At 39.4% G+C, this 25,233-nt stretch overlaps 1 protein-coding gene across 1 annotated transcript; it reads right to left on the bottom strand.

Annotated features, from left to right (window-relative positions):
* SLC13A4 (solute carrier family 13 member 4) lies at window positions 1-24,282 on the bottom strand. Its single transcript, XM_062492582.1, has 16 exons — window positions 24,062-24,282; window positions 18,453-18,581; window positions 15,713-15,849; window positions 15,333-15,511; window positions 14,463-14,517; window positions 12,801-12,840; window positions 11,994-12,071; window positions 10,510-10,700; window positions 9,336-9,455; window positions 6,430-6,531; window positions 5,225-5,326; window positions 4,098-4,195; window positions 2,784-2,914; window positions 2,278-2,439; window positions 781-918; window positions 1-138 (listed from the first exon to the last, which is right to left on the bottom strand). Exons 1-16 carry the CDS (start codon window positions 24,224-24,226, stop codon window positions 1-3), a joined length of 1,965 nt encoding a protein of 654 aa, XP_062348566.1. The 5' UTR covers window positions 24,227-24,282.
* Window positions 24,283-25,233: the final 951 nt, after the last annotated feature.

Below are 25,233 nucleotides of genomic sequence, written 5' to 3'. Positions count from 1 at the left end.
TTACATTTGGCTTGTGATGTTGCTGACTGCTGCCCATTCTGGAAAGATGTTCAGCTGGAAGAGCCTAATTCCCCACGTGTTGATGGCCACCATGACAACAGCCAGGCCAATCAGATTTACACCCAGGCCAGCTTTCACCTGCAAAAGCAAAATGCATCAGAGCAACGTAATCAAAAACAGTTAACATAAGGGAAAAAAAAAAAAAAGAAAAAGGCAGTAGGGTGTATAGTGACTCATATATAGTGTGATAATTTATGTATAGTGATTTCTATAGAAAAAAAAAGCATAAATGAGAGGATATGTGTCAGGATATATGTTGGAGTATTCAGGAATGATGGTTAGAGACTGATGCAGTCTATTGTGAACTGCTCAATTTGTCACTTGGACTTCTCAATCATGTAATCAGAACGGGGAGTTAAACCACATGTAACAGGGTGATACATGACTTACTGTGGAGCTATGTGATAAATCTATTTTCCTATGCTCACCTGTGCTTGTCTTAGTAGGTCAGTGCAAAGGATCCTAAAGCTCTTTAGACCATTACATTCATTAAAAAAAAAAAAATACAGATAAGAAGTGTGTACATCCTACAGCAGATCTGTGGTTGTTCTTTACCTGACAGCTCTATTGTGTAAGAACAGGGCAGACATCACTACTTAACATTAGCACCAATAAAATTATTATTGCACCTTTTTTAAAATTATTATTGGCTGCTGGATGTAGGACTAGGTGTTGGAGTTGCATGAAGCATGGGAGAATATACTCAGTGCCAAGACTCACCATATCTTTGATCTGGCAGTGCCCATAACTGAAGACAATGGCATTTGGAGGGTTACCCACGGGCAGCATCACCGCAAATGAGATACACATGGTGACAGGAATCAGGGTGTATAAAGGGTTGATAAGCAGGGTTTCTGACTGGAAGAACAGAGGTAGACAAGTGTTTCATCTAATCAGTGAAAAGTCATGGCTAACAGTTACTATGAAGGGACTCTCTCTGTTTGCTGTGAATCACACCTGCCTAATTTCCTAACTGAAGCACGGAAGTATTTTTTGATCGGTTGGGTTTTTTTAGAGCAATGCCATAATTTTTAGCTGCTCATGCTCCAGGGATCTCTCTTGAGACATTTCATGCGAGGAAGGATGGAATTTGCTACTAATAGGACACATTTGCTCTTTCTCCCACTTGTTCTCTGTGTCATTTTCTATTGTGTCTTCTGGACCTTAACACTGACTGCTGCTTCAGTCTTCATCCACGAGCAGTCACAGCAGGTTAACATAAACAACTTGCTTCTTCCACTTGCTGAATATGCTGGGACAATTATGTGATGACCTCCTGAACAGTGTATAAGAAAACCACCTGTTCCCCAAACTTGCATGGTGAAAAGGCAGAGGTGATGGAATATTCTTTACGGTGGGCTAAAGAATGCAGTTTTCAGTGGTGATAAAATTTTCCATTTCCGTTCACATTACTTTGGTCCAGTTTTATATGAGATGGAAAAGGAAGGATAAACAAGGCTACAGTAGTTTTGGGGAGGGAAGTGTCTTCAGGCTACTTTAGCAATCTAAAAAGAGAGTCTGCCTTAAGATGGCAGCTCACACTACAAGTACATTACTGCTCTAAATATTTTTTTAGGAGAATCTTTTCTGCATGGAGCAGAAGCAAATCTGAACTCCTAGGCAACAGAAAAACTAGTACATATTTTGATCTGACCACATCTTAATATTAACTCGGAACTGTTCACATAATATGCTTTGGGACAAACCCATAAAATAATTATAGCAGGGGAAGACAATTAATGACCTCCATTCTTGGCATCTCTGTTTTCCATGGTGGAAGACAGAATGCTTACCGGATCAACCCCTTGAACACTTGTAAGTCTGAAATAAAATTTAGCACTCCAGTCCTTTCTCACAAGTAGGGACCAGGTGGCTACTAAGTAATGAGCAACAGATTGAAAATAACATTGATAAAAGCACCTCAAGCTTTATGTGAAATTCACCTAACTTGTTGATTCCATAGTCACCTTTTCTTGTACCTGGCATATGAATTCCTCAATGCACTTTGTCTGAGAGGTATTATAAATTCCTTGATGCTCAAATATGCTTCTGGCTGCCCAATTATAATATTTTTCCTAGTTCCAAGACTACAGAACAGTTACTTGGGAGCTGAGGCTGGGTTTCATGTGGACAGAGTGCCAAGACCCTGACATCCTGAAAAATTCCCACAAGCCTGTGAGGAAACAACAGACTAAAAATGTCACTATTTTAACTCACCATGCTGCATAAAATGGGCAGAAAGATGGTTATGGTTGCTGGATTACTAACAAATTCTGTTACCATGGACACCAAAATGCAAGCCAGCAGAGTTACAGCCCAGTAGGGAAGGCTGCTCAGGGAGAGCATTTGACGTCCAATCCATGTAGAGAGGCCAGAGGTCTGGGGAAAGGATAGAAGCACAATTACTAAATACTTGGTATGTTTGTAAAACAGGCTCTTCTTTCTGTGGCAGTTTACATCAGAGAATCCCACCAGCAAATAAACAAAGTTTAGGTTAATGCTTTCTGCATTTCCTTTTGCTCAGTAAACTAGATCTCACTGAAGTGTTTAATAAATAGCAAGAAAGACATATTGAGTGCAGGTAGTGCTGCCTACTACATTGTGTACAAACTTATCTAAGTACCCACATCATAAATCCAAACTGGGGAGCATACAAAGGAATAAAAGAGCAGGTTGATAATATGTTTGGGAAGGTAGATTAAAAAGAAAATCTATATCAGTACCTTGCATCCAGCTGCTAAGGCGTAACCTCCTCCAACCAGCACTACAATTTCCCAGGGCATGGTCTTCTGAAAGTCCTTCCAGGTAATAATGGGTTCCAGTGTGTTAATGTCTGCTGACTTTTCACCAGCTCCTTTATTAAATAAAGTGTGTGACCAACATTAAACTGCCCTTTTTGCAAAGGTCTTCACCTTTTTCACAAGAATAGAAATGATTGAATATGCATGGGACTACCTGAGAGAGAGGCAAAGAGTCAGTGCATAGCCTATTTCTCTGGATAGCCTGGTTTCAGGAAATGCAGTATATTTAATCCAAACATCCTGACTTTCCCTTGCTGCTCTGTTGATGTAAATAGTTGTAAACCCCTGTATTTTCATGTTACAGTTTTTTGAGGGACTGTGAGCTGTGCTGTGGTATGCATGTGCATCTGTAGACCAGAGAAGTTGTGTTACCATGGGATTATATTTTTAAAGAAGGGCTATGAATTAGGCCATGATGCTTAATACAGTGCATTTAGGCCCCTAAACTTTATCTGAGGATATTAGGTTTTTATAGTACCTGAATATTTTCTTGAAGGATGACTTAGAGAATGTCATGTTTTCCTAAGACCTGTACAATATATGTATATATATATACATACATAAATGTATGTATATATGTGTGTGTATATATATGTATGTATATATGCATAATATATGTATACTTGTCCAGTATAAAACTATATGTTTATATATATTTATAACCTCTACATAAGACTGTGCAGACAATTCTACTTTCATACAGCACTGCTGAAAGATTGGTGCAGCAAACCAATCAAACCACTGAGTGCTACCCAAACACAAATGTGAAATAATCCCATTATCAAGAAAACTGTGAGAGAAGCATGGCACAAAATTGGAACATTGTCTGGCACTTTATGACCTCTTTTATGTTTATCTAAAGCCATTGCAGTGATTTCCACTGTATAAGTGGTGACCATTTTTTTACTAGGGTTTATCTGATTTTGCATTATAGTTTTTGAATATGGAGCTCCATCTAAACTTTTCCTAAAGCTCAGTCCTAAAGTCTAATAACTCTGCTAGCACAGAAGAGGTGGCAGTCTTAGATTCAAGGCCTGTTTGTCATCCTCAGGATGAGACAATATGAATTATGGCAAAGGAAGATGGGGTCTGATGTAGGAAGGGCTGGTATCAGACGAGAAACTGAACCTTGACTTACCAACATAAAACTATCTTCTTGGAACTTTTTACACACAAAAACTAAATATTAGACATTGAAAAACATACCAGCTGTCTTTCTTACTGCATTCTCCTCACCTGTTCTCCTTTTTCCAAAACATGGCTTTTTTGCTGGAATCAGAAAAAGGAGAAACCCAAGAAATAAAGAGACAGTGGCATCGGTCCGGTAACCTTTCCTAGGAAAGAAACAGCAACGTTTTCATAAAAACAAATTAACAGGAACATTTCCAAACCAGGTACATAGCTCCAAGCTGCAGCTGCAGTTGTATTCCCATATCTGAAGTCATACTAACAGCTCTCTAGAAAAATATGCCTGCATATCAAGGATACAAATTGAAATTTTCCCCATTTATTAAACTGACTCTAGTAGCCAACTTCAATCACAGCTCGACAATTTTTAACATTCTGGTTAAAAAAAAAATTCCCTTTTGGTTTACAAATCTATTAACTTGAAGGTACAGAAAAATAGTGTGTTTACTGTAGTGTAAGAAACAGTAAACGTGTTCTGGGGAAAAGCCAAACCCAAGTGATCCTTTAGAAATGAACTATAGATTGATTTTAGATTAAATGTTTAAAACTCTCTCTGTATTTTGAGGAGTGCCAAACTCCAGTGATCATCAGAAAATAACAGTATTAGAAATTGTTTTTCTGTCAAAATTGGAATGAAAAATTAAAGTAATTTTATACAGTAGCAATATAAAGAAAACTTGCTTTCAAGTCACTTATTCTTTGATGTGCAAAATGTGCTACAGTAAGCTTTAATGTAATTTTTTATATTATTTAAAATAACAATTATTTGCTTCAGTCACCATTCTCAGCAATATTTAACTGAATGACATTTTCTTGATAAAATGCTTATTGTCAAAAATTTCAATTTCAATTACAGTTGCAATATATTCTAGTGAAAACTTCTTTATGAATGCACTAAAATGTATTAAGCTGAAAATCTGACCCTCCTATTCTTTTACATTTGAAATTGTTTAATTTACTTTATCTTCTTAACTCACTTTGAATACTGAGAAATAATAAAGTTTTTCATTATACAAACAAATATAATTTAATATAAAGAAGTCCTAAATTTTCAATAAAGAGTCCATTTATCACAGCTTTGTTAAATGTGGCTGATGATGTCTTAGGGGGGAAAAACGAAAGTTATCAGAAGCAAAGTAGTGTTCCTGTGCAGTTGTTTAGGGGGTTTTACTCACTTCTCAAAAAAAGATGACCATCCTGGTACAAAGCCAGGTTCACGAGTGAACCAAAGCAAGGTCATCAGGATGAAGAAGAATCCAGTCACCATCTCAGGATAGCTAGAAATAAAAAACAGAGAAAGCTAGCAAGTCATTCCAAGGTCTGTCTGAAAACTCAAGAGCAAGTTCCAGAAGAAGTAAGAGAGTAGAAACTGGCTCCAAAAAAGAATAAAAACCATATGGAAAATAGCAAGGAAGATTAGTTTGAATTAAAGAATTCTAGATTTGGCTCGCAGCTGGGAACCATCTAAACCCAGTAAAATATGGGCTAAAAATATCCATCTGTATTTGCAATTTGTGGGCAAGACCTGAAGGAAAATATTTCTAAATGCTTGTTCTGTGTTTGCATTATTATCTGATTAAATGTGTTAACAAGGTGAACTTCATATTAGCATTCCACTGTAAACACATTCTCTTGCATTTTTTGGATGGGTAGAAAGCCTAAGAGCACATGACAATGTAAATTAGCACAGCTGGTGCACACAAGGTGACTTGAGGATACTTGAGGTGCCTTGAGGATTTTTAATTTAGCATAGATTTAAATTAAGACAGATTTCATATTTAGGCACAGTCTGAACAACAGTTTAGTTTTAGAGTTTATCGTATTCAGGCAGTTGATCTGTCAATATTTCAGTTAAACAGCACAAAAATGTTTTGTGAAGAAGGAATTCTGTGCCATATCAGCCCTTTTGAAAATAAAAATCTTGCCAAATAATCTTTTCAAGAGACATTTCTTGCCATCATGCATAAATATTGTGGGCAACTGGGAAGGCTGGACAAGTCATAGCATAGGAAAAGACCTTTGCTGAACTTCTACCCACTAAAATAAGTAAGTGCCTGAGCTAGGAAAAGGGGTCCTTTAGGGTTCAAAGACAAACCTTGTCTCAGATGACCTTTGAACCCTGAAATAACCTTGAACCTTTCTTTTTTTTCCCTTTTTTACTCAGAAATAAGTAAGTGAGTTACATGTTAACACACATGCTTGTAACAGTCTTTGATTTGAGATCATTTTCACATTTAGTTCTAGTTCTGTCCTGGAAGGGAGAAAAAAGAGGCGACAGTTTTAGAATAGGCTACATGAGCCCAAGGCAACATGGAAAACAATAAGAGACAATGGTTTGGCCTAGAGAGGCAAATTCCCAAGGAAGGGAGGTCTGGTTTACCTCACGTTTCCCAGCTTCTTATATTCCTCTTGAATTCTTCTCTCTGACATTTCCTCCCGTTTGGTCTTCTTCTTCTTGCTCACTGAACAAGTCTCTTTAAAACTGAGATAGCACAATAAAGTTAGGCAAGGGCATAAAGAGGGGAGGGGAAAGTAATTTTAAAAACCCCCAACGATGAGGTAGAGTGAAAATTCTGGTATCAGGGACTGTCGGGAGAAGATATGACTGGGGCAAGGCCTGATGGCAACGGGAAAAGAAATTACTGCGCGTGATATTCGATTAATCTGGTTTCAAGTTCTTTCAAGATTCAATTCTAGACACAGTTGGAAGGTCCCCAGGGTGCTCTGACTAGTACTGATTGGTATCACTGAGCCATCTTGAGCCATGGCTGGGCTCCCTCTGAGTAGGCTTCCTCAAAGAGCAGCCAGAAACCTCCAAGAGCTACGGCTGGTGTCGATCATCACGTGGAAAGATTGTGACAGAGGTCAGCTATCAATAGACATTTTTCATGGGCTAACTATGCTTTCCAGTTGGATCAGGGTTATCCAACATATTTGGGGCCTGCTCTGGCTTTTGAGACCATATTTGCCTTGAATATTCAGGATTCATAATGAGGGAAAGCTGTGCTTGGGATCCCATTAGCTGCCACGACCTGTCTGCTTCTGCGTGTACTGTCGTACAATAATAGCTGTTTGTAAATCAGGCACAGCAAGAATAGCACCACAGAGGCCAGGGGTGTTTAGTCTAGCTGAAAAATGTCTGTACTTCTTCAGGGACATGAAAACATGAGCATATTTCCTAGCTGGGTATATTGATCCTGCTACATATTTGTATGGATGTTAAGAGAAGTCCTTAGTTTATTCAGTTTGCCTTCATTCTATAAGAAAGCATGGACATTCTTAACTGAAATTGAGATGCTTTGAAGCTCACTTTAACCCTCTCCTTTTCTTCTTTCCAGAAGTGTTGTCCTGCTGTGCTTCGAGCTCCAGATCCCTCCTTTTTCACTCCAGCTATACGCCCTGTCACACAGAGGTGTAGCAGCATCTAAGCCGGTCTCAAAGAGGCAGCAGCAGTGACTCAGGTACCATGGCAGCACAACTTTTATAGTCCTTTTAGGTGATAATAGGTGCTTTTATGGTTCCTGCTATTTTAATATCTCACTTGGTACCTCACTAGGCACCCAAGCTCGAGCTCTGGCCAAACCATGCACTGCAGTCTCCCTCTGTGTCTGCTCAAGGACAGACTTGCAAAGGAATTTGCATTGCTCAAGATCCAGACAGGCCCTGTCTGGTCAACAAGAGGACTTAACCAGGGTTTTCATTACACATGGGGAAATATGTAGCACATTTTTTTTTTAGCTCACTTAGCACTGCCCTTCATCTACAGGTATTTTAAATTTCCTTGCAAATCTTGCTGTTAGACTTCAGTAAAATCTACCAGCAGGGTGAGATGAGGCTGGATGAGTCTTCCAGGCTGGAAGAGAAGAGCTATGTAGTTTATTAAGGACACTTCTGTAGTAACTTCTACACTTAGCTCTTCTTTGCTGTCAAAAATCCTTTGATGGGTCCATTCTCTTTCAACCTTGACCTGGTCTTGGGCCTTAAAGTCTGAAATGCAGTTCCAGCTAAGTAAGAACAGATTGATGGAACAGGGCTTCCTAGCAAAATAGCATTACAGGAATTCATTAAACATTTATGCACAAGCATTAGGCATCTATTCCAATGTGTTCTAAGTGTTTCCAAGCTCAGGAGGATGTGAAGGCAGAGTGCTGAATCTCAGCTCCCAACATAAAACGTTCTTTAATGAAGTGCAGTGAATAGAAGGCAGAGATTAAGGAGCCTTGGAATCAACTAGCACTTCTCAAAAAGTCAATAATGTTTCAGTCTCTGGTATTATTTAGAAGACCATTAATCAGCATGAAGTCTTGGATGGAATGCGGAATTTCAATTTTTTTTTTTTTTTAACCAAATTAATTGAGGGTCATGTTAGGACCTGTTTCTTCTCAAGATTAAAAAAAAAGTGGCAGAGGGAATTTATATTAGCCTTTTAATTTGGAACCACAAAACTCAGAGACTGACTGAGAGGGGCATGGAGCAATTTACCTCTAAATTACTTCTTCAAATCTAGTCAAGGTCAGCAGCAAGCAGAACTCATTATCAATTTATTCATTGGGTGAAATATTCATGTCAGTTCAGTTTACTTTTAAGAGTAAACTAAATCAAATTAAGGCAAATTTAATTCTGAGTAAATGTGTCTGCATCACAATTTAAAGCAGATTAATTAATCCATTTTAATTGCACACATTTAGGCAGTTTTCATTAACTTTGTAAAGACAATATGTGGTGCAAATGAACTAGAAGTTTGAAACTTTTTCTTATTTTGGGGCTCAAGGACTTACTGGTATTAAATGTATTTGTCTCTTAGGCTGTGAGTGCTTTCCACTTTAAAAGAAATATATATGGAGTCTATTTAATTTTATCTGCTTTGATGTTAATTTAATTGATCTGGAGGCAGATCTGAAAAGTAACTTGTTCACTTGCAGTTACTTTTCTATTCATCTTTTAAACTGTGCTTTTCCAGAAGTTCAAATAACATGATTTTTGGACCACAAAGGAATCCTCGTTGTCATAAGAGTAAAAATAACAACCAACCAGTTGAATGCTTAGTACGGATTTCTGTCAGCAATACCTGGGCACTTTAATCTCAAGCAGCAATACTCTATACTGCTGTCTATGCAGGGCAGCTAGGCAGTGAGATTTCCTCTGGTGATTGTTCTGGCAAGAAGAAGGAGATTGTGCCTTAAATTCTGTCCTTTTCCAGTCAAAACGTCTTTATGAGACATGTTTGAGAGGAGATGCAGATGCCCCGCTTTTGTAATCTGTATATCTTGAACAACTTTCACTCACTTGCAGCCCAAGAACAGCCAGTGCAGCCAGAACCAAGTCAGCACCAACATGATGAGGGAGATGGGGAAACTGAACAGAAACCAAGTTCCAAAATTGACCACTTCAGCTTTTGGGTACTGGCTGTAAATTAAAGAAGAGGATGCATTAGAAGTTAGAACAGTAAAGGGACAGGGACCTCCAATAGTCATAGTTGCATGCACACCTGTGTGCATTTATGTCAGTCATGGGGTGATATAAAAATTTCATCACTTTGCATTTCCAACAGCTGCATTACATATGCAGAGTGAAACCAACAAACAGTATAGCTCTCCAAATCTTTAACACCAGAGAGTCTGGATGGTTTGGCCAATGTTCAAAAACACTTGGAAATACCTGAAATGAAACCCCATCCCTACCTGTGGTTTATATTAAAGTTTCTTTTAGGGTTGTCAGACTTCAGAATGATTTCACCCAGAACCTGTGTCTTCTCAGGGGCCACACAAATATTGACTACATTCTGCTGTGCTCTGACAAAGATGTTGGATGTATGCATTTGATGCAACTGTCATAAAAGCAAGATCTTGGCAAATTCTGTAAGGCAGTAGAGGCAGCAGTAGGTGGTCAGAATCAGGTCTGAGCTTGGATGTGTTTCTGTGCATGAGAAGTACCACCAGTCCTCTGACAGAAAAGCATTCATGTTTCTGACATTGAAACATTCATGTCTTTGAGAGCCCTGGGCCCACGATAAAGGAAGTACTTAGGTGATCAGAGAATTGCTTTTCATCTTCTCTGAAGCAAACATGTAAGGCCACATATCTAAGCTGGCTGGGGTTTTTTTGCACTACATGTTGAGCAGCTGCTTTTATGACAGTTCTTCTTTTGTGAGCATTTCTTTGTCTTCTTTGTTATAACTTCATGGCTTTAGTGTTTACCTTTCCAGAGTGCCTGCTGCCTTCATGATAATCAAATCAAAAGAAATTGCTGGAGAAACTTCAGTGTTGCCACACGGTGAGGAGTTTTTTACTTTGCACAAGAGAAATATGTGGATATGTATTTACTTTCAAGCATTAACCATTGGTAATAACATTAAAAGAAGCAAAGTTTCCTTCAGAGAGAGCGTTCTTACTAGGGTCCCTTGAGGCACGAAATGACCCACAAGGATGGTAATGGTTCAGCAGATCCTAGTGTCACTTACTTGTTGAAGTGCTCGAGGAAGATGAGGCTGGTGGAGGTGCCTATGATGGTGGTCAGCCCCCCGATGGTCGCTGCGTAGGAGATGCTCAGGGAGAGGCATTTGCAGACCATGTGGTCGTGCCTGGTCTGGTACCGGTGCTTGCTGCTCAGCCTGAGATCCGAGGGCTCAGGGGGCAGGTACGGGATCTGAGCCTGACAGGGAACACATCCACAAGCATGGCAGGTGATCAGAACAGCAGCCCAGCTTGCTCTAGTGCCTGAGTGATACAGGGCCCAGAGATGTGACAGGTGAGAGACCCCAGGTGTTTCCTCACAGGGATTAACTGGGATCGGTCCTGGAAACCTGTCCCAGTACCTGAAATTGCCCGGTCTGTGACAAAAATGTCACAAGCAGTAATCAGACTTCTGGCTAAGGTTTTGGGCAGCTCCAGGTCTGACTGAAATATCAGTGGGTTACCAAAAGCCTTTGAGGGCTGCAGGGATGAGATGCCAGCACTGAGCAGAAGGAATCCACAATCCTTGAAGCTTAGGAGCAGCCATCACCCAAGGGCTTGGTGAGCTTTTCACACTTAAACTGGCTCAGGGCCTCTAATTAGGGATGGGGTGCTGGGGGTCTCAGAATGGCATGGAAAAGGCTGAGAGAGGAGAATATGGAAGGAAAAGATGCCAGAAAACTTTGCTCCAAAAGAAACTTTCTGTTATCAGTGACAGGGAACTGTCTATGTTGGTAGATCAAGTGTCATTGTACTGGGAAAAACATGCAGTACTTCAAGGCATTTCTCATGCAACCTATAATTTAAGAATGAGGAAAAAGGCAGCAAGCGGTTCAGAAGGGCTTGTTAAATTTACTAGTTTTTATTTTGATTTATTTTTGAACTGTGAGCAAAATTCATGTGTTGATTTTAGCCTATTCTTTCATGGACATAAACTTATGCCATTAGGACACTCCGAAATTGTCATCTAAACAGCAACCTCTTCTTGGATCCACTCAAGGGAAATAGAAACACCGGAATGAATTGATTTAATGGAGGATTTTAAGGCTGGATATTTTGGAAGACAAAAAAGAAGCGGATATTAGGAGTACCTAACAAAGTGGCTGAACAAATTAATGGTCTTTGCCTGCTGCTTTTTTCATTCTGAGTAGGATTTTGTGTGCCAGGGTTATTGTTATTTTTGAGTTGGGCCATCTTCCAAGGAGGATTTGCAGAAACAAAGTGGCTGTCACAGTCAAATAATAAAAGAAACTCATGATCACATTACTGGATGTAAAGCTAAATTAATTGTCCCAGCTATTGGGGAAGGGTCTTCTGAACATACCTGTGCTGGGTGCATATAAATGGAAGCAAGAGCTGGCAAAAAGCCAACCTCTGGCTCTGGTGAGATGATGGAGAATGATTCCTTTCAAGGAACAAATATGAAACAGTAGGGAGCAGGTGATAGTCACATCTGTCTTTTGCCTCACCCCCAGGTCTAACATTTCCTTACCTGAGGTAGGTGCTGCCCATTGCTCGTAGAATTCATTGTTCCAATAGGGTTGGGTGTCATGTGCACACCATTCATACTCTGCAAGGAGGAAAATGCCTTTGGATTAGCCTTTCTTGTGTTCCTAGGAGCACTTGGAATAGAATTGGTTATGCTTTGTGAGGATACTGGGTGGCAGGTTTTGGGAACCAAAAAAGGAAAGAGAAAAAAAGGTTCCAAAACTACAAGAAAATCCAACCCATTAAAAATCAGCTGTCAATCTTACACAGGGTCAAAAAAAGGTTTAAACCCCTGCTTTGTTTTTTTTTTTTTTTTTTTTTTTTCCAAAGTGGTTTTAAAGTCAGATTATAATGAGATTAGGTCTTCCTCTGTCATGTGGGAGACTCAGATCCCTTGAGCCTGTGACTTTGTGTTATGTTCAGGCTGCTGTAGCAACTGAGAATTCTCAGCTTCAGAAGCTGGCAATACAGGAACAACAAAAGACCATATCTGAATTTTCTAGAAACCATATGGAATTGTTAGTTCACTGGCTGGATCTCAGTATCTCCAGCAAGAAGTACAACAACTTACATTGTTTTGTGCTTATGTTGTTGCTGTGAATGGACCTGATGTTCCCCAATTGATTTGTGCAAGCAGGTTGGCAAGTTAAATGAAAAACAGAACATTCAGCAATAGCTACTTTCTGCCAACAACCCCTACACATTTGAAATAAAGGGACCAGCAGTTTTATTCAGAGCTGTATGCATTTTGCTCTGCTGGTTCCTGGATTAGAAGACAACATAGCACAGATGATACCACCTATGACAATACCTTTGAGTGCATCAAGGAGCTGAAGTCAGTAGTAGTAGCACTAAAAACAAAGAAAGGAAAATATACTTTAAAAATGCCTGTTCACCCAGCACCTGCAAGAGGCACACACCATGGGTAGGAGGGGCAACATCTGCAGGAGAACTAGTGCTTACTGAAATGCTTAGTATCATTTATTAGAACCTCTTATGTGGGCTCTTGGCCAAAAAATAAGAGTCATTATTATGTTTCACAGTCCCATCTCTAGCTGTGTAACGGTGGAGTTCCACGTCCATGCAAGAAATAATCTGTTTCTTGGTAGTATTTACCCCATTCTAGAAGAGGACTCCATTCTCTGTGGAGTGAATCTCCAGGCAGTCCAGCACCACTGCTGCCTGTTCTAGCCAAGTTCTTCCTCTGCCAAATATTCCAGTGCTGTTTCTGAGAACCTACCTGTACAACATTTAAGCCTTCCCTAAAACCTGCCCTGTGGCATGTGGGTCATGCAAACAATCCACTGAACTTAGTTCCAGAAGATGTGCTGTTTTTCCTGCCAAGTTCAAAGCTCTTTTTCAAGTAATCCTATTTTAATAACAGCTCTGTATGAATATATCTCGCACATACTCTTCAGCAGGGTTTAAAGGGATTCATGGCACAAGGCAAATCTGAAGATTTTATTCTATATTGCATAGAAAATATGACTGGGATAAAAAGAGATAACAGAGGGAATACTGGAGAGCCCCAGTAGCCTCTAGACTAATGAGGAAACTATTTAGATTTTGCAAGTAAATTTAAAGTTATCAACCTCTACTGTTTAAATTATAATATTTGTTTTAAAGTAAATTAAAATTCAAAATAAAAGAAACCTGTTTCTCTTTTATTTTGAAGAGTTGCAAACAATACAGAAGGAGCTGAGAAAGAGACTTTGCAATTTTGTTCTTACACTTCATAAGACGCTCCTCATAATTGGCCTATAAAAAATTTTTAGAACATTAGCTTTGTATACTGACTTTTATATCTTGAGGTGATGTTTAATTAGACAATTTGACAAAAAAAAATTGGTCCTTTACTTGATTTACCCTTTCCCCTTACTAAATTCTACCCCGAACAGAAGCTACTAGTGTTTCAAACCTCAGAAGAAATGTGTCTATATTTAAAGAAACCTTCTACAAATACTGTATGGGAAGAGGGGTGTTTTTTTGTGGGTTCTTTCTCTCCCCATGTCCCCCTGCCCTCCACTCCCATCTCTCTCTTAGAAGCAGGCAGTTCAGGTTTTCTTCAGGAACACAGTGTAATTGATGTTCCTCTCGACATGTCCTGTGGGCAGCCCATGCTGTACTTGGATCCTCTCCATCACTGTTCGTTCAGGGGAACAGAAACCAGAATCTGTGGACAGCACTTCCTTACGCTGCACAAACCCAGACTTTGAAAGAGCTTTCAAACCCCTAGAAATATTTTCCTTCCATAGTGTTAAAAATTTAAATGAATACTGTGAAGCTTTAGTGAGATCTATTGCAGACTATTGCATTAATCCCATTTATCATGTAAGCCTTCCTTGTCAGTCACGTGTGAAACATTCACTTGCAAGGTTTTGCTTGCCCTTCCTGCCACTGCTCCTGGGTTCATCTCATTGCAACCTGTGTAGGGCTCAAATGTCCAGTCCTGGTGTACAGGGTTCATTCTTACTCCTCATTGATGAAGATAAGCTCCAGTGAAGGTTGGCCATGCTTTTCACCAAGACCTGCAACAGAGGAACAGAGAGCAGCCCTTGGGGTAAGAACTGAGCTGAGCCCCTGGGTCACACCACTAGACCTGGAGCAGCTGCTGCAATCAAAAGTTTGTCCAAATGGTCTCAGGTGCTCTCTTGATGTGGCATTTTTATTATTTTGTGTTGTACTGATCATGTGCATCTAGCAGTTAAAAGACTATGATACCTACATATAATAGACAAGGTTGGATTAAATAATTTTCAACTTGGAAACTGTGAAGTGAGACAAAAGAGAGATTCTTTTCTTCCTAAACCTTTTCCTTCTGGTAAGGAATGAACAAAATAAACCTTAGAGAACTTATCAATTTTTTATTATGGGATTCTCAAGAGAAAACTTCTGAGCCTCTTCTAAACTTCCTGGACTTTATTCCCAAAAGTTTCATTCCAACCCTGTAAAATCCTATGACCAAGAGTTTATGACACACAGCTACAGCAGATGCCCTAATTCAGTATAAATAGTTTCCAAACTCCTATTCTTCCATCACTTCTAAAACTTCCTTTCATTTTTTGAAAGGAATATCAGAGTACAAAAAGAAAGAGTACATATCAGTGTTTTTGCCAGTGTAAGTCAGACAGATCTGACCTCTATAGAATGTGAATACATATCAACAAGTCTGAATACAGAGATGTATTCATACGTACATATATGTACATTTTTATATACATATTTTCATATATACATATATGTATTCTATATGTATATGAAAACATACAGAATTTGAATACATATCAACAAGTCTGGTCACTGATAAAGGAATGACAAAAGAGTGGCCAATACTGACAAATACCTATTGGCTTGTTTTCTTCGGCAATGCTGCCTGCAGAGGTGATGACCTCACACTCCTCCTCAGCATTCACCAGCTCCTGCAGCACTGCCTCCACGATTGGCATCACCATGGCTGTGGTGGAGGTGTTGGAAAGCCACATGGAGAGCACCGTGGTGCAGCACATAAAGCAGAGGAGCAACCTGGAGCACAGGGAAACACCGGGAGTCGGAGGTGGCAGAAAAAGGAGGGGAGAATTTGTAAGCTTTCAAACTCTGGAAGGAAAGATGGGTATGAAAAATGCCCCAAACCAAGGTAGCTTTTGCCCATGGATGGGAAAATCAGAGTGGCTTAAAGCTGCTGCTCTCAGCCTCAGACTACCCCAAAGCCAAAAGTTCACTCACATTCCTGGCTTGGCTCCAGCCATCATCACCATGCGCAGGGCAATTCGCTTGTGGAGATTCCACTTTTCTACAGAAGCTGCCACACAAATCACACCGATGAGGAGCAAAGTTGTGTTCTTGAAATATTCAGCAGCCACCTGCATTAAGGGCCAGGGGGAAGCAGTCAGTCAAAAAAGCAGTAAATACCCTACACAGAAAACATGCCAAATGAGAAGAAATGTAACATTGTGCATTTTTTTTTGCTCCCTGGAGTAAGAATGACAGGGAGCTGGAGAAAATGAAGAATTCCTAAAGCAGAATATTCTCTTTAATCTCTTTCTTGTTGTGTTTACAAATAAGGTTCTATCCCCTATTGTTTATAGGCTTCTCAGTTTTGATAAGATCAAGAGAAATGTTATATTTGCAAGCAGGGCCTCAGTCAGTAAGTCAGTCATACTCAGCTGGGCTCAGATGGAATCAAGCACGGGCAAAACTGCACTGAAGGCAGCTTATTCATGTGCTTCATGTGCTTTTTCATTCTGGAGGTATTGTTGTCTATCAATTTATTCTGTCTTGTTCAGCTTTTGGTCAAAATGTGGCATCCCTAGATCCTACAGCATAAGAAAAATAATGTCCTTTGGGACTTGCTCTTTGAATGCAATAAAAAAAAATGTTGGTATACTGCTGCAGTGATCCACAAATCTCGTGCCAAAACTTGTAACATTGGAAATCCACTTCCATTTTATCAGGAAAAGAGGGAAAACTTTCAAGAGAAGGCAACTTTAATTTAAAGACAATGAGCAAAAGCCATCGCTGGCTCAGGAAAATATTCAGAGACCTCCTTCAAAGCAGGAATTGTGGATGTGGGTCTTGCTAAAATATGAGAAGATACTCTGTGAAGCATCTGCAAAAAGGACAAATTAAGCAAACCATAAAATTCTCACATTAACATACACACATACTTCTGTAAAAACAAACAAAATGGGAGAAAATAAAACAGATGCTTGGGACCTAGCAAAATTTTTCACTTAATTTTGATGATTTTATTCAATCCTTCCAAGACTGTTGCTGGAATATTTTTCAAAAAAGTCATTTCTTCAGTTTAAAACTATTTCTCTAACCAAATGTAGATGCCATAATTTTTAAACTATTAAGATCAGAGGAAGCAATATTTTTTTCCATTTTCTTCAGTTATATTGATGCTCCTCCATAAAGTGCAAAAATGACAATAATGGTATTTTGGGAAATCTGCAGCAAGTTATATATTTATTGACATTTATGTAATAAATCCCTACGATGACTAAATAGATTTGGCCATCATAATTGTGTGCCAGAACTTTTAAATATCACCTTTTTGGCTTTCTTCCACTGGTTTCTTTCTCATTATTTATTATCCTGCTACCTTTTCAAAAAATAATTTAGCAAATGAAGGAAATACATCAATCCAGCAGCATGAAAAATCTGGGGTTTTTCCCCCTTTATTCCTTTCATAGTAATTTTGGAGAAATAAGTGAATGGTAATGGTCTTGTTAACACCAACACACATATATATGACACACTAGTTCATGTTCTTAAGCCCCTGTGAGTTATTTTTAGCTTAAATAGTAGTAATTTTCTAGGCAAGAGTCACTCCAGAACAGCAGACTGGAAATACTGCAACATCTTCAGAGCTGTTTATTTTTGAATGCGGGGACGTTTTTCTGTTCCTAAAGCAAATAAAATGTTCTTTGCAGTAGTCTTACAGTCACTTTACTTGCTATTGTGTTGAATTTCTCTCAGGCTGACATTAAATTTCCTTCTCCAATGCGCTGCCAAATTTTTTAATAAAAATTCCCAGCTACTTTACCTTTATATTAGGACAAAAAAAAGATTGTGAAGATACTGAATTGTTTTGGTGTGAAAATACTGAATTGTGTTGGTATGACAATGTATCTCATTTTATTACAAAACTTGGGGAAATAAGCAGTCATAAAACTCAGGGCTCATGCTTGTCTTTATCCATTTATGGCTATTCTCAGTGCTAGATTGTGAGAGAAATCCAACAATTTTATGTTTGCAACACATTCCTCTGCATTTTTATCTGTATTACTTATCCTCAAATCAAATGTGCTGTCCCCTCATCCCCCAAAAAGAGATAGAAAAAGGCGGGGGGGGGGAAAGGGTTGTAGACAAAGCAAAGTAAATTCTTGCCATATAATGAAAGAAAATAACGTTCAAAAAACCTCAAGTAGGAAAATTCAGGACTGATCATAGAGACTTTTTTGTACAGCTATTCCTTTGCCTGAGAACTCATGGCAAAGTGCAGCAGTAGGTTACAGCTCTGCTGCAGGACTACACATCCACCTGCACAACAAAATTACCTAGTCCTTTGCAGCAAATGGTAACTGGTTTTAGCATATGTAGCCTCTTGCCTTGTATGGCATCCGTAATAAATAAAATTGGAAGGAAACTTCGCAGTGTATCCTATAGCTGCTGTTAACATGGATTTGAGGAGGGCAAAGGTGGGATCCTTTGGTGCAACAGCTTTTGGCAATCCTTGGTGATGCGGTGGCTGAAAGGATAGACATCTCTCCTGGCCAATGTTGCATCCTATATCTATCTTCAGATAAAAAAAGAGCTGGTGGGACCCAGTTACACATTGCAAGATGCACACTTGTGCCTCCCATACCTCTGAGTCTCGCTACTCCACTAAGATCAGCCTCGTTCAAATAATTAGCTGAGAGTAAGAACATTCAATGATGAAAACACACAACGGTCTGACCTCGCTGGACTTCATGACCCCAAAGAGAGGGTACAGGAAAGCAGGAACCAAGGCTGCTGCCCCAAGAGGCACCGCTTCAGACATCCAGTAGACAGCTGTCACCATGAGCACGTAGGCACACGAGGCTTCCTGCAGGGACAAAGCGCAGAGCGTGAGTGCTGCTGCCCTCCCGCGTGCTGTGGGGGCTCCCAGAGCATCCTTCAGACCGTGCCTGCCTTGCTTTGAGAAAACCTAAAAGGACTGCCTTGGGACCTCTGAAGGTGCAGCTGTTTGAGTTTGAAATCTTGGCTACCTTCTGAAAGGACAGTGACAGCAGATAATGCTAATGGAAGTTTTCACACGCAATCCATGGCAAAGCTTTGGGATAAGCCTATTTATCAGCAAACTAATGGCCCAAGTGCTTTTGCCAATTTGTTTGATTTCCATAATCCAGTATTTACCAAGCATTCAATCACAACTCCTCAGATTTGACCTGTTGACCTGTTATTTCTGCATATTTCTCTCCCCATTCCTGGACAAAAACAGGAACTCTTAGTTTTCAGGACCAGGTGAGAACATTCATATTTTCCATATTTTCCATAAAACTGCCTTGTGCTCTGCGAACTTGTAGGGGCAGGGGGGTGGTTTTTTGTTTGTTTTTGGTTTTTTTATAAATGCTGTGCAAACACCTTTGTTAGCTGATTTTATGTGCTCAGGTAATTTCTTCAGACCTTTGGAGGAAGACCACAGTCCTGTGGAGTTGGGAGCAATGGGTAAATGGAGTTAATCAAACAAATTTGCTGCTGTCCAAGGTTCTGGTAGCAAAAGGCAGGAGAGCATTGTGGTGAGCAGACATGGGGAGCTGGCATGTCATGGAGAAAATTGCTGTATGCTGAATACTATTGCAGGGAAATACAGCCAGTGAATAGAAGTCTTCTGGCCCATTTCTTTAGATAGATCTTTATTTATGGCACTCACTGGAGCTCTCCTCATGCTCAGTTTGTTATACTTAGCAGTAGTTTCCATACTTAGAAATACTAGGAATATCTGCTGCTAATAATTAGAGAAATTTTCATCAAGAAAATGTTTTTCTTTTTCTTTCCCTCCCTCAAATTTGCAGCCAAGTCCTGTGCTTGCCTTAACCTGCTGTTCTGTGGTAGTTTGTAGGTCTGCACTGAATTACTCCAGCTATAAATTTATCTGTTCTTCATCATGCACCAGATGCTCCATATGAACTTATTGAACCATATGGAGTCACAGCTCACAAATGGCTACTCTTTAGAAAATTCACTGTTCACAAATGTTATTTGAGTCTCTTAAAATATAATTTTATATATTGTACATCCATCCTGGATGGATGACTTCTAAATGAAGCAGCTTTCAAGAGGTTACATGAGCAATTCTCACAGATCCTTGTACAAATCAAAAAGCATGTTTTACATTTCATTGTGTTCAATCAGTTTTGTGAACAAGGTGATAAAGCCTAGTGAAATTATGCAGGGATGTAGGTTCAGTGGAATGAATCAACATCTTGTATTTAATCTTTTTTCATCTTTATAGATGTCATTTTTACATTACCTCTAAAAAAGAGCCACAATCAGATGTTGATTTTTTTTTTTTTAAGTACAGCTTATAACAGGCAGAACACAGCCCAGAGAGGAAGTTAAGATAGATTGATATGTACTATTTCCTTTACTTGTGTAAGAATTGCAGTCAAAGTTACTCAGAAGCTTGGATTTAAATTAGCTACCAGATCTTGCCCTGACTCCACTTTTCAGAAAAGTGTTAACATTTAACAATTATAATTCAACAAAGCCAGGTTATATTGGATATTATATTGGATATTGGGGAAAATTTCTTCAGTGGTAGGGTGGTCAGGGATTGGCATAGATTGCCCAGAGAGGTGGTGGATCCACCATGCCTGGAAGTTTTCACAGGCCATGTGGATGTGGCCCTTGGGAATATGGTTTAGTGCTGGGTTAGCAGCTGGACTTGATCTTAGAAGACTTTCCCAACATTAATGATGCTATGACTCTGTGATTCTATTAGGCAGGGCCACTAAAACAACTGAAATGAATTTATAAGAAAACCTAACTTCCTCTGAGCAGAAAAATGCCAATTACTTGAGAGGTTATAAAGAGTATCTGAAAGGCTGCTGGAGAAATCTAGCTCTGGATAAGCCAGCTTGCTGCTCAGTCTACAAAAATGTTTAACTACATTATACCTCAAGGTTAATATTCCACAGAGAGCAGAGCATAGGGCCTTTTTTGTCACCTAGTGACTCTGACAAATTTTTAATTATTAACTCATTAGCTTCTGCTAACATTTGCAAGGGCTCTGTATCAGATTCAGCAGTTGTCTGAGGAGGAAAAAAAAAAAACTTCTAATGAAAGAAGAATTAATGATTTTTATTTTAGAGCAGTCCAGATGTAAGACCCAAGGGGTACGATTTGCCAAAATTAATAACGTAAACTTCATCTCAAGTTGATTTCAAACCACTTTCTCATTCTAAAAATGTACATCTCTCTAATTTCTTTGAGCAATTATTATTGTTATTTTCTATTACTCTTCTGTGTGGGGCAATAAAGTAGGCCATTGGTGAAAATGGAATAGGACAAAGGGAATTTACATCTCTACCAAAACCTTACTGGGATGGGCACTAAGTCTTTCTGTTTCCTATACACTAGGCTGTAATAATTTTACAAAAAACCAAACCAACAAAAAAAACCCCAACAAAATAACAAATAAACCAAACCCAAAACAAATGAATAAACAAACCACATTTTTAAATGGTACAAAACTGAAAGCAAATACTGGCAAAGCCAAGCTTGCTAATCTCCACTAAAAACTTAATCGGCTTGTCTGGCAACTTTATTTATTTTCTCAGTTCATTTCCAAGAGAAACCATATTAATCTCTTCTTTTTCATTGAACTGAATTTATGTATTTAATTAATGGTTACTAGAGCTACTAAGTATTGCACTGAAGCAGTGGCAGTGTAATTTTAACTGTTTCACCCTCCTCACTTGCTGTTTTACAGCTGAAAATTTCTGTTAAGCCCACCTCAGAGCTCGAAACTGAGAATAAAAAAAACAGGTGATGGTTGGAGGGACTATCATCTAATTATCTGTCTTCAGTCAATCCCTTAGCTGGAAAGAAAAGAAGAGCTGAAAGGAAGCCGTGGCTAAAAACTCCACACTAAGGGTCATGCATAAAACTTCTGTAACTAAAATATCCAAGGATGTCAGAATGAACAAAAGGAAGAATAAATTCTGGGTTGGGAATTTGCCCATTTAAAGATGGTCGTTGCATATCTTGCACGCAGACATGTGGTTAAGCTCTGCAAAGGGGTAGTCAGCCTCTGGAAAAACATCTTTGGTTTTATGGGATCATGCTGAAATTCCATCCTTCAGCTTGTGTAAAAGAAAATATGTCATCTGTGGCTTTTCAGAGCTTGCTCTGAGCTTTAGGGACCATGCTGCTGATTTGGCAGATCAAGATACCAACATCCCCTGATACTGCAGGTCTCACAGCTCTGCCAACAGCTGACTGTCAGGAATCATCCAAACCTCCTTGACTGGGTGCAGTGTGACCACAGGAACAGTGGTCACAGAAAGTCTGTCCCCAAATGACTGAAATCATGTGGCATGCCTTGTATCTCTGGTGGCTCTATGACCAAAAAAAAAAAAAAATCAAGCAAATTTTCTCAAATTTATTTTTCACCCAACCATTTATTTTCACAAAATAATATAAAAGAAGCTGTGGACTTTATTCCCATTAGCAGCAACCACAGACAATTCTGAGTCCTTGTGCTCCCTTTGATCTCTCTTGCCACTACACATGTAATGCTCCTTTGATGCTTCCAGAGATGTGCTGGTATCATCAAAGAAACTGCAAGCTGATTCCCTGCAGAAATGCAAACATAAATGACCTGATAATTTCAATCTCTACAAAAAAGACAAAACTAATAGAATTGTAAAAATACAAGCTTGTGAGCAGGCATTAAATTTAAGCTTCGTATTTAAAGGGTAGTCATAGTCAATGGGTTCTAACAAAGTAAAATCTACTCAGAAGCCCTTGAACAGTATGCTGTCAGCTGAGTTTGCTTGGTGTAGATGTTTTCTTAAGAGCACTATCAACATTTGTCCAGCTCTTGGTCAGATTGCCAGCTGCAATTCACCCTCTGTGGGCACTCACACATACAAAGTGGACACAAATCTCCACTGGATGGATTTTCAGAACACTTTGCAGAAAAGCAGCACCACGAGGTGCAGAGCGATAGTGCAGAGGAGCTTGGACATTGCAGCAAGCCTGCCAGTGAACTCCTGCTTCAGCACCCATGAGGTGCTTTGCAATCCCCTTGGCTGAGCATGCCAGGGAGCATCTCTTTTCATGTCACCCTCCCAGTGACATCAGAGGAGATTAAACCCTTCTGTAAAGCAAGCCTCTGTGAAAGGGTGAGCCTTTCTGTTCCCTCAAGAGCACAATTGTCTGTTATTCATTCCCTCTCTTGAGATAAAAGAGATGAAAAACTGCTGTAAGAGAACAGCCAGCATACATTGAAATTCAAACAGGAAAACTCAAATTGCAACCTACAGTTCAGTGGTGCAGGAATATTTCCTTTCTATGAATCCTGGTTTATTTTCCAAATAAAATAGAAGCATGCAATTTCTAATCCTTTGTATTTCTATTGGATAAAGTACTAGTATTCATAAATCCCCTGCTACTTTAAGGAAGAATTAATCTTTATCAGGGTAGAGGATAGAATGGATATTGCTGCACCTTTTGGACAGATTTTTGTCTAGGTCTATGGGGACCTAGACAATCTGCAGATTTTTAATCCATTGCAGATTTTGATAAATTAAGTATCACCACCTCTCTAAAGTAGGGAAACATTGCTATTTTATGGTTTACAACTGCAGAGATGTGCAAAGAGAGGACTTTACCCTGTGGTCAAGGTAGTATTCAGGATCTCCAAAGCAGCATCAGCAACACAGCTGCATTCACCCCTTTCCCTGGTCTGTGTGTTAAGCACAGGATATTCCCTCCCTTGAACTGCTGTGCATGTCTCTGGGCCAGCATTTATGAGCCAATGTCAGAGCTGCAATATTCCAGCAGAGGCACCTACACCTGCTCTGGAGCAGCCAATGCCTGCATTGTCCCTGAGTCCTGCTTCCTGCTTCACCTGACTCACTGTCTTTATAAACCCACACTAAATTGAAAGTCCCTCCAGGCATACTTATTACTAAAAACTAAAGACTCTATAAGCATTCCTTTTAAAGACCTCTCCTTAAAGAAAATTTTATGGATGTGTTTGCTCTGTTCCCCCTTCCACACAGATATTATTTTAGAGAGAGGTCCAACATTTCTGCTCTAAAGGAATGCTCTCCTAGCTTCACCTGGCTCTTCAGCTTGCTTGTGACTCTTCTCAGGGTAGCTCTACCTCTTAGTGATGGTTTCTCAGTGACCCCCACAGTCCTTCAAATATGAGTCTTTGATTTTTCTGAGATCTGTGCTTCTTGAAGTTTTTGTCTTTCCTTTTGCACACTGCTAATTTAATTAGCAGGACTACCTGCTGCACTCAGAGGCTTTGTTAAAAAGAAGGAAAAAAAAAAAAGAAAATGTACTTACACTGCTGGGGTATATGAGTGGCAGGGGAAGCACCAGAAGTGGAATGAGAACAACAAGCAAGAGATTTCTGGATCGGAGGATCTCCTTCATCACTGCCATACTCCTTCTGGTGGCTTTCTGCTCCTTCAGATTCTCCTCTGGTTCCTCAGATATTCCAGTTTTCATGCCACCTTTTCCTTCACCTGTGCCTGGATTTCCCCCAAAGATGTCTCACAGCCTCATCTCCTATCCCCACAGTCACCTAAAATACCTTTCTTAATTTATTTATTCTTCAATCTGTTGTTTTGAAGAGGCTTTTTGATTAAAAAGACATTTGGTTTATGGAGAGGGCTCACCAGCACATCCGAATTATTATCACACCATAACACACAAAGGTTTGCAAGTTGGAGCATAGTGATCTTTTGAAAAATATTCTTTTTAATTCAGACTCACAGTTGTAGATGTGTTGGATTCCCATGTTTTATAAAGTTTGTTTCTTCCATCATCTAGTGGTATTTCTGCTTTCATGAACCAGGCAAGATATGTTTTGAGCTGCTGCTTTTCCTCCTGTTTGAGTCTCAAAGTCTCAAATAGAGTTCCTTTTCTGCTGGAAAATTACTAAAATCCAACAATTTACTTTTCAATGCATAGAAGTGAATTTTCAGGTACTTCTTTAAAGAAAAAAAAACAAATCCCACCCTCCTTTGGATTTTACTTCTTTGTTTCTGTTGTATCTACCTTTACCCTACTTTTGCCCTGAGCTTGGAATTCACAGGGAAGTAATTCCAATATGGATTATACTTGATCTCAAGACAAATTTTTTTTTTAAAAGCTACAAGCAACTCTAATCCACCAATGAGGACTGCAGAAGGTAGAAGTTGCTCCACCCATTGCCCCAAACCCAGTCAGAACATTGAGAAAATCAACAGCCTTCCTACATTCCCACAAAGAAAAGACCTTTTTAGGTGGCTGAACAGTTTGTTATTGTTTCAAGATCCCTGTACTGATGATAAATAAATAAATAATCATTGTTTTCTGAACAGTATCTTTTGTCTTCATGTTTCTTCCATCGCGACCCTTGAATGTCACTAATTCATAAGGCATGGGATGATCTCTGTACTGACTCATGTGCTCTGAAGAACCATAGGGCTCAAAATCAAACTGAGAATTTCTAGATTTTCTACATCTGTCTT

This window comes from Cinclus cinclus, chromosome 4 (assembly GCF_963662255.1).
Source record: "Cinclus cinclus chromosome 4, bCinCin1.1, whole genome shotgun sequence".
NCBI lineage: Eukaryota > Metazoa > Chordata > Aves > Passeriformes > Cinclidae > Cinclus > Cinclus cinclus.
This window is presented reverse-complemented; position numbering and strand designations above follow the sequence as displayed.